The sequence below is a fragment of the Melanostigma gelatinosum genome (genome assembly GCF_949748355.1).
Source record: "Melanostigma gelatinosum genome assembly, chromosome: 10".
NCBI lineage: Eukaryota > Metazoa > Chordata > Actinopteri > Perciformes > Zoarcidae > Melanostigma > Melanostigma gelatinosum.
The window spans coordinates 1,246,773-1,257,909 of NC_136643.1; the positions used below are offsets into that span (position 1 = coordinate 1,246,773).

Consider the following 11,137-nt stretch of genomic DNA (forward strand, 5'->3'; position numbering starts at 1 on the left):
GATATCAAACATTGCGATATATTGCAATTTATTACTGCAAATTATGCAGTAATAAATAAATGACCCTCTATTATCTGTTTTATCGAATGAGATAACATTTTGACTTGGTTCATCTCACTTCAGTCCATTTCTAATGGTAATAACAATGAACTAAAATATATATTATTCACAGTTTCCTTTTATTTTATTATATTTTGTTTGTCATCTATAGTGGTGATTTGCATGAAATTGAATGACGTATTATCAGTTAAACAGCTCATTACTCTCTAATATGTATTTATGTTGCTGTGAGATAATGATAATATCATCATTTACTTTGGTCAGATGCTCATTTCTCCTGAATGGAGCTTGAAGGCTCAACAGTAGAACTCAATGGAACCTTCTCCGTTACAACAGCTGCTGCTGTCACTGTTACAGCTGCTGTTGACCATTCAAACACACACTTGATCTGTAACTACTGAGGTCACATGACTCTCTGCTCATTAGTATCCACAATGATCTCACTGCTGATTTCACTCACTTCATACCAGATACAATGTTGCAATGTTAGTTTCCTCTGAAATGTTTACTGCAAAGCTTCAGGTGAGCAAGACCCTCAAACACACAAAACAAAGGGCACACACACACAGACACACGCACGCACACGCGCACGCACACACGCACGCACGCGCACACAGACACACGCACGCACACGCGCACACACACACACGCACACAGACACGCACGCACACAGACACGCACACGCACACAGACACGCACACACACGTTACGTGACCGACTGGAGAGGACACCATCAACATGTCTCAGTGCAGGAGTCAGGACACCATCGATACAGTAGCTCTTTCTATTCATGGTGATGAAACTGTGACTTAAACAACCGCAGTTACTCCCGACATCCCTAATTGCAATATTAAAAGTTTGTGTTGGAGCCATAATGTAGTTTTGTTGGTTTATTTTGTCTTTGAGGGAAACGCATGCAGTTCTGACATTGAACAGTGGGTGGCACATTGAGTTAAATGTGCATATATGTAAGTGCCTGGTAATGAGGACCAGGTGTGTGTGCGGAAGGGAAGCTCACAGTTTTTGACCGTGTCAACGTGTCAACGTGTTGTCGTGTCCAAGTAAGGTATCCTATATTCTGTTACGGTGCCAATAGGTGTTTAAATAAAAGGATCAACGGATCGAAAGAAAGACATTGGAATGTTTGTGGAACACGCGTCCGAACAAGTTCACCCGTTCGCCCCCACCGTGACTTTAATATATAAAAAAGGGGATATTGTTAAAGTCACTACAGTTTGTATAATACATATTGATACTTGGTATCGATATTTTGTGCCAAAACACCACACCACAGACAGATTCTTCACATTTGAACGAACAAACACAAACCAATGGTGAGATATTGACTTGTTTCTAGGATGCTCTCGACTCTGTTTGGCATGAAGGCTCTCTCACAGACTTCTTCGTGTGGCCTCTCCCTCCTAAGAGAGGTGAAGAGTTTGTTTTATGCTGACGACCTGCTGAGCAAGGACTACAACAGCTGGACATAGTAGAAAAGTTACATTTCACACGTACACAGAAACACCATGTAGAGCAGAATTAGGCCCACTGATAGTCAACATTCAAAAGAGAGCACTCGCATGTTCTAACCACCTTAAATCCTCCACTCCAAAGCCCTCCAAACCCAAGAGCTGAGCCCAGAAAAGAGTCCTCTATGTCAGCTGGTGCTGAGGCTAACTGCCCCTCTCACACGCCATGTGACCAGAGACGACTCACTCTACCACCACGGGAGCAAAGCCACGTACTGCTGTGGACGGGGCGTCAGCAGAACGTATGATAGACACCTAACAAAAGTCACCTAACACCGACGGGTAACACGCTGATGGATGAGTTCCTCATACAACCACACTTTAAAGAAAACTAACGATCCCCTTCATGCTCCACAGTTGCTGTGCGTGCACTCGTCACAGCACTGTCATGCAGGTAGAGTGGGTACACACACAACGCTGACATGCACAGGTCCATCTGTAGAATGGATATCCTCCTCAGCTCCCTGCTTGAGGCGCAGGTTACTATGGTGTCATTGCTGAAGCTGGTAGCAGAACTGCTGCTCTGGTATGTGTTGCCACAGTTCTTCATACTTCACAATGTTATCCCTTTAATGGACAGCGGCGGTTAAACACAGAAGGCTAATTCCCCGTACTAAGCTTAAGTCTAGCCTCCAAATAAGCTCATCAATGGCAGGCTCATCTTAATAGTGTTCACTTTTAGACTGGGGATGCATCAGCGTCAGGGGAACTGGCTCAGGGCGTGTTGCTGTTTGTGTGGATGCAGATGCATGTCATGTTTATCCAATAGGGACAAATACATATTCCAATACACAAAATGAGAATTGCACAACAATTTTCCAATGCAATGTATCACAGCATGTTGAGCTCCTGTCCCTAGGGGGGCCTCTGATGCCAGGCCTGTGAAGCATTGAGTGTACAATAACCATGAGCATTCGTTACCTTGACGATGCTAATGGGCTTCCTGGAGAGGTGGAAGCTGGTGTAGAGCAGGAAGGTGAGGAGGAAAGTGAGAGCTCTGTACCTGCAGAGAGGAAACACAAGAGGGCAGCAGTGAGCGCTGAAGGACCAGAGAACAGATCCCCCCGTCTGACCCTCAGAGGGGAACCAGCATGTCCTGTCAGTGTGAGGTGAGGGGGGGACAGGACACAGATCACGCTTGTAGTCTCCTTCATTGCCAACAATACGTCTCATGAGCCAACAAACAGTCTCCGGCTCACTCTGGTTCTCATGAGAACCAGAGTGAGCCGGCTGATTGTAGAGTGACTACGACTCTGTTTAACCTGTTGGAGCTGTTTATGCACGTTAGATCAGTTTGTTTGAATGCTTTACATCATCTTTCCTACATCTTATCCTGTAATAAATACAGAAAGCTTAAGATACTTTTGATTTCTCTCAAGGAAATACCTTCATTTCCACCACACACACACCCACACAGACGGGGATTCATGCACATACAAACAGCCTTTAACATGAACCATACACACAAAGAGAATGAATTATTAAATCCACAAAGAGACAAAACAAAACAAATCTAATAAAAATAAAAGGTAAATGGACTGTACTTGTATATTTTCTAGTCTTTTCGACAACTCAAAGCACTTTAACACTACATGTCATCATTCACAGACAATAGCTGTTTGCTGCTATATTAACGTTGACAAAGCGATCTGTATTCCTGACGAAGCCAAACATCATTAACAGCTGTCAATGTCACACCCTTCTGAGCTTCATACATGCAGGATATCCGCCGTGTTGTGTGTTCTGATTTGATCTGTGCGGCTAAGAAGAGGATAACTCCTGAGACACATTCCGGGGTTCTCTTCCTGTCTTATCGTTGACATGTAAACATCATCCATTCCTCACGACATCGCTCCTCTTGAGCTCTTCTCCTGTGAGTGAACAGTTCCACATCATACATTTCATTCAGCCGTCCATTGTGCTGGTGGTTCTGCCTTGCGCCATCTCTTCATGATAGCCTTCTTACAAGCTGATAGCAACACTTTCAGCAGATAGCCGTCTCGTCTTCACACAATATCTGCGGTCATAAAAAATAATAATAATGTATTTTATTTGTAACGCACTTTTCATTTTTTTAAATCTCAGAGTGCCACAGAGCCAGTACATAGTAAAAACATGGTAAAAAGCATAGTTAAAACATAAAAAAAAAACTATAATAAAATAAAAAATAAAATACATGTTACCAAAGTAGAGTGACATACAGGACGTGTGTGTATCACAGCCCAGAATTTTGACTATGACCATATGGACATTTCCACAGAACTGTACAATTTGCGGACACAACCAGAATACATGGGAGTGGTCTACATTTACAGTTTTGAAAAACGACTGAGGAGCTCACCACTACACGTCTTGTTGTAGCACCACTGGAAGTCTGATCAACCTGACCTTGTGTGTGTGTGTGTGTGTGTGAGCTGACTGGAGAGAAACCAGTTGAGTCAGCTAGCTGACGTGTGAGCACGTTCCAGTGTGTTGCTGACAACAACAACAACAACAGAAACACAGCTGGTAAGGCGCTGCTCTACCCAGATGTCACTGACACCACACTGCGTGCTGAAGCTGCACCAAATATGTATCTACCTCATAATATCCATCCTTATCCTCATTTAGCCCGGCTGATTGATGATGCTTCAAAACTTCCACCGGTGCCATGTTGATCAAGGTTTAATCAGTATTGGACTCATCAGGTGTTGGTCTTTGTTTGGTATGCAGCCATTACCCCATAAACATGAAGTACGTAGACTCCATCAGAGGCTATTTCACTCCCATCCGCTCACAATGACTCCGTACCGGACGGCTGGTGAAGTGGCTCTTTAAGCTGGAGCTCATTCTAACTACTTAATAACGAGGTGATATAAAACTCCATACTTCAGAGTTTCTTCCTTGATTTATATTTTGTATTAAGAGTTTGAATCTGCAAAGCAGCCGAACGAGTAACTAATATTGTCAAATAGATGTAGTGAAGTTAAAAGTGCAATATATTCCTCTGAGATGTAGTGGACTAGAACAGCGGTTCCCAAACTTTTTAGGCCGCGCACCCCCTTCTACATCCCGACCGGGTTCGCACCCCCCCCCTAATAATAAAAAAAAAAAAAGAAGCAACAGAGCCTTTTAAGCCTTCATAGCCGCATAAGAATCGGACCAATGAGAGAACAGTTTGCTCGCGCGTGGCATTTGTTTACAAGATTTAGTCCGCTGTTAAATGTTGCAGTGTGAACACAAACCGAACAAAGGAGCAACTGCAACAAAGCAAACGAACTGAAGGTGTGAAAACGCCCTGAAACACTGCAACAAAGTTTCAATAACTTTCAGTTACACAAGGCGTCACTTTTAAAGAGCAATACTGATGCGAGCACACACGCACAGGCTCAGAGGCAGATTATCACATTTAATTTACAATTAATGAGCGACTAATGTAGACAGGATGTCTTCGGACAAAGCATCGATGCGGCGACACAGTGTTGTTGGACACCGGGATCACACCAACTTTTTTGCTTCTTTCTCCCCAATCATACATTCCACCATCTCTCTGGCAGCTGGTGAGCTCACGTCTTCAGTGATTGTGTGCGGTAGCCCCTTTCTCGCTATTCTGTAACCAGATATGAAGTCCGTAGTGCGTCATTTATAGACCAACACATGAATGAGACTCCAGTTGTTTTTGGCTGTTTTGTAACTCCTCCAATTTCGATATAAACAATGTAAGGGGCTTTTGACTTGCACTGGCATGCTTGGTGTTCAGGTGGCGACGTAAATAAGAGCTTCAGACTGTTCGCCAGAACCTCACTGCACACCACGCACTGTGGCTTTGGGGAATCTGCGTTGCCAATCCAAGTGAAGCCCAGACACAGATACTTTTCATCATATTTCCTCTTTTTTTCCCAGTCTGATGCTCACTCTCGTTTCCTCTTTTTCACCTTGACTCCGCGATGGGCCGATGTGCTCCCGATGTGTCTGTGCTATCCCTTCCTCCTTTTCGGTCTCCTCCGTCTCATCTTCCTCTGACTCTGGCTCGATTTCTTCTCCCGGTCTCTCCCCAACGCACCTCTCCGTTCCCCTCGCCTCCGATTCCTCTCTCTCTCTCTGTCCCTCTCCTCTTTTACGACTGATAGCTTCAGATGTCCCACCTGACAGTTTTTAAATTAAAATTACATTTTTTTTTTTATATTTAATATTATTACACCATCAGACCGCCATTACACTTTTCCTCTCGCGCACCCCCTAGAGGCAGCTCGCGCACCCCACTTTGGGAATCCCTGGACTAGAAGGATGAAGAGACGGGAAATGGAAATACTCAAATTAAGTACAAGTACCTTAAAGTTGTACTTAAATACAACTTAAATAGCCTAAATGTAATTCGTTACATTTCACCTCTGCTAATACAAGTGCATAAAATCCTTTTTTCTTTGCTCTCAAAGTGCACCAGATTGATGCTTTTAACTTTAAAATGTACACGATCCTTTGGGAAACACTGTGTGAAGACTGTACTCACTAGTACAGCACATGAATCGGTTTCATCCTGTTGGAGGAACGTTTGTGATTAACAGCTACAGGGCCCAGCCTCCTCTACGCGTGTGAGCTGTTTCTAAAGATTTACTGACAACCAAAGACCGAACGTCAAGAAGAGAGACGGGCTAACACGTTGGTGGTTTTGCAGTTTTCATGAGACACGTTAACAATAAGAAAGATATACAATAACAGCCTTTCATTGAGATGAATCTGATGATTCTTATACGCCGTATGTAACCCACGTCCATATGTCACAGGCATATCGGAATAAATGATATCTCGATTAACTGTGACATCTTGTTGAAATAGTTTTGGATGGGGAGAAATTCAACAAGTCTAAATGAAATAAGCACATCTGCACATCCACATTCAATAAACGGATTGCCAACGACTAAAACAGCTGGCAAACAATTCACACTTTCACATTAGCTGCACATTGATGGCAAATTGGCAGAAACAGAAACTCAGAGGAAAGACCAACTACGTAAAGACTATGTAAAGAGACTACACCCGCTTAAACACACACAACCAGGTTCAGACTCACCACTGGTCCCTGTCGAAGGACACCAGCAGGCGGATCCCAGGAGGAACGGAGGCCATGTTTGGGCACGGATATTGAGAGTGACAGTGACGGGCAGCCGGTGTGGCCTCACGCTGAGGAGGCTGATGGGGTACACACAAACACGGTGGCCCCGCCGTGGCTCATCTCCGTCTGAGAGGAAGCTGCGTGCAGATCGGCAACATGAGGATACACGGTCGTGAGCACTGGAGCTGGAAGGACAGCACAAATCAGGAGTCTGAGAAGATGACAAGAGAGGGTGAGGGAGGGAAGAAGAAGAGGAACCGGTAAACGTAATGGTACATAGACTGTACTTGTGTTTCTCTTTTCTCGTGTTCCGTCCACTCAAAGCTCTTTAACACCACATGTCATCATTCACCCATTCACACCCTGATGACAGGACTACCATGCAAGGGGCCACCTGCCCACCAGGACTCTAACATTCACACCTACACACACCGCAGGAACAGCAGTTCCTGTTGGAAGTGCAGTGTTCATATATCTTACTTTGCCAAATTTGACAAGGCGGTTAGATAAATAACTGCATTCCATGTGAGTCACCCGGCCTCGTCTATACCCCGTTGCTCCGTGCCTGTTCCCCGTACATGAACGCAGCAAATCACGCCTGGTCTCCAGTCCGCCGGGCACACCACACGATGTTTGCTGCGGAGCATCCGGACCTTCAGACGGGAACAGCGACAGACGCTCGTGTCGGGACGAAGGCTGTTCCCTCATAATGCTCAACACCTCCAGCCTTCAACAACGTGTCGACAGAGACACGGCCGACCAGCAGAAGAAGCGACACCACCTTTCCGCTCATGCGTGAAACAATACGGCAGCTAGCGGGTCACATCGCGGCTAGATCAAACGTTCAACCGCAGACCTTAGGTCCGTCTCGTGACGTTACCCGATCACAATGAGCCACGAACACTGCATTCCTGCTGCTGGGCTTACCTTGAGGGAAAGTCGACGGTTTCGTCTTTGTTTGTGCCTTCAGTTGCGCGACATGTCCTCCACTTCCTTGTTGTGTCCACTGTCACAAAGCCACTCACACGCACACAGCTGGGCTGCTCGTGGCGCACGCTCCTCTCTGCTGCTCTGACGTCACTCCCGGCTCCTGCTGCCTCAGATGGTTGTTTGATCTTTGACCAGAGCCTCTCACTGTGGGCCACAGTCAAACATCACACTACTATCGCACTCCTATCACACTGTCATCGCACTGCCATCGCACTGCCATCGCACTACTATCACCTGCTATCACACTGCCATCACCTGCTATCACACTCCTATCGCACTGTCATCGCACTGCCATCGCACTGCCATCGCACTACTATCACCTGCTATCACACTGCCATCACCTGCTATCACACTACTATCACACTGCTATCACACTACTATCACACTACTATCACACTACTATCACACTACTATCACACTGCTATCACACTACCATCACACTACTATCACACTACTATCACACTGCTATCACACTGCTATCACACTGCTATCACACTGCTATCACACTACTATCACACTACTATCACACTGCTATCACACTACCATCACACTACTATCACACTACTATCACACTGCTATCACACTACTATCACACTACTATCACACTGCTATCACACTACTATCACACTACTATCACACTACTATCACACTACCATCACACTACTATCACACTGCTATCACACTGCTATCACACTGCTATCACACTGCTATCACACTACTAACACTACTATCACACTGCTATCACACTACCATCACACTACTATCACACTACTATCACACTGCTATCACACTACTATCACACTACTATCACACTGCTATCACACTACTATCACACTACTATCACACTGCTATCACACTGCTATCACACTGCTATCACACTACTATCACACTGCTATCACACTGCTATCACACTGCCATCACACTACCATCACACTACCACACTGCTATCACACTGCTATCACACTGCTATCACACTACTATCACACTGCTATCACACTGCTATCACACTACCATCACACTACCATCACACTATCACACTGCTATCACACTGCTATCACACTACTATCACACTGCTATCACACTGCTATCACACTACTATCACACTGCTATCACACTGCTATCACACTACCATCACACTGCTATCACACTGCTATCACACTGCTATCACACTGCTATCACACTGCTATCACACTACTATCACACTGCTATCACACTGCTATCACACTGCTATCACACTGCCATCACACTACCATCACACTACCACACTGCTATCACACTGCTATCACACTGCTATAACACTACTATCACACTGCTATCACACTGCTATCACACTACCATCACACTACCATCACACTATCACACTGCTATCACACTGCTATCACACTACTATCACACTGCTATCACACTGCTATCACACTACTATCACACTGCTATCACACTGCTATCACACTACCATCACACTACCATCACACTATCACACTGCTATCACACTGCTATCACACTACTATCACACTGCTATCACACTGCTATCACACTACTATCACACTGCTATCACACTGCTATCACACTGCTATCACACTACTATCACACTGCTATCACACTGCTATCACACTACCATCACACTACCATCACACTATCACACTGCTATCACACTGCTATCACACTACCATCACACTACCATCACACTGCTATCACACTGCTATCACACTGCTATCACACTACTATCACACTACTATCACACTACTATCACACTACTATCACACTGCTATCACACTACCATCACACTACTATCACACTACTATCACACTGCTATCACACTGCTATCACACTACTATCACACTGCTATCACACTACCATCACACTACCATCACACTACCATCACACTGCCATCACACTACTATCACCTGCTATCGCACTGCTATCGCACTGCTATCACACTGCTATCACACTACTATCACACTACTATCACACTGCTATCACACTACTATCACACTACTATCACACTACTATCACACTACTATCACACTGCTATCACACTACCATCACACTACTATCACACTACTATCACACTGCTATCACACTGCTATCACACTACTATCACACTGCTATCACACTACCATCACACTACTATCACACTACTATCACACTGCTATCACACTACTATCACACTGCTATCACACTACCATCACACTACCATCACACTACCATCACACTGCTATCACACTACTATCACCTGCTATCACACTGCTATCGCACTGCTATCACACTGCTATCACACTACTATCACGTCCTGATGGGCACCTTGCATGGTAGCCCTGTCATCAGTGTGTGAATGGGTGAATGTTGACATGTAGTGTTAAAGAGCTTTGAGTGGTTAGAAGACTAGAAAAGAGATATACAAGTACAGTCCTTTTACCATTTACAAAGTTTAACTTCTCTGTTCGAGGTCCTGGATTTAAATGAGGCAGAGAATCTACAGTCACTTTCTGCTTTTGGACGACAAATTCTCCTATTGGTGGAGATAATATCACACAGTCTACAAATGTCAGTTTTAACAGTTGTGCTCTTCATGCTCTGTTTTATTTGATATTGCACTGGAAGCTCTCCGCAAACATTGGGCATACTGAAGAACCTTGGAAAGACTGACTTGGGTACATCTGAAGTCACTATACTGATGTCAGAGCATCAGCTAAGGGATGTGATCTATACAAACAGCGATCACTTTGCAGGACAGTGTTTGCAGTTTAATAGTAAAATACTCTGCCGTTTTTCATCACTTTTTCTTTTATTCCTGATAGATTTAGGCTACATATGATCTTAGTCAAAACCTTCTATTGAGGCTGGTTTTCCGTCTCTGCACACTGATCATGTACATGTATAATTATTGGGTGTGTGCCTAACCTTGTGGAGCTGCTGTTGCCATAAATTGAGCTCATGCACTGTATGTATGCATGTAGGCTATAGCTATAATAGCATGTCAAGTATTAACAGCCAGGCAAGGAGAGGTATCTTGGCGTGTAAAATCAAATGACAGAAATTGATGAACTAAACGTGGCATGTGGAAGAGTACGTGTATTCATCTTGGCCATGCTCAGGACATCATATAAAGGGTGACGAGGTCTAGCTGTTTTTTATCACAGCTACTATGCCTAGTGCAGGAATATTTGTATATTTTGTCTGTTTTCGACATTAAAAAGTACATCTATTTGTTTATTTATTTGTAACACTTTAAGCGTTTATTTAAGACATATTTTGAACATTTACTTTAAAGAATGGTTTAATTAATTTGTGTTTGGCGTTTGGGCTGGTCAAGAGAACGTAGCGTGTCCTCAGTGTGTTTTTGTTTCTTTGTAAAATGGGGCACATAACTCTGGTACACACGCCAACATGGTAGGTGGTGGTAATGCACCTTAACGCTGGTTGCCACCCGCCATCGAACTGAAGAAGAAGAAGATGCTGCCCCCGG

General features: G+C 44.3%; 1 protein-coding gene across 1 annotated transcript in view; it reads right to left on the minus strand.

Moving 5' to 3' along the window:
• The window catches only part of slc37a1 (solute carrier family 37 member 1), a 41,357-nt gene extending 30,239 nt beyond the window's left edge, over positions 1 to 11,118 (minus strand). Inside the window, exons 1-3 of the mRNA XM_079277518.1 lie at positions 11,081 to 11,118; positions 6,640 to 6,866; positions 2,511 to 2,592 (exon numbers count right to left, since the gene is read on the minus strand). Coding sequence (XP_079133644.1) covers positions 2,511 to 2,592; positions 6,640 to 6,695 — 138 coding nt within the window. The 5' untranslated portion in view covers positions 6,696 to 6,866; positions 11,081 to 11,118. The remainder of the gene's footprint in view (positions 1 to 2,510; positions 2,593 to 6,639; positions 6,867 to 11,080) is intronic.
• Between the last annotated feature and the right edge of the window lie 19 nt (positions 11,119 to 11,137).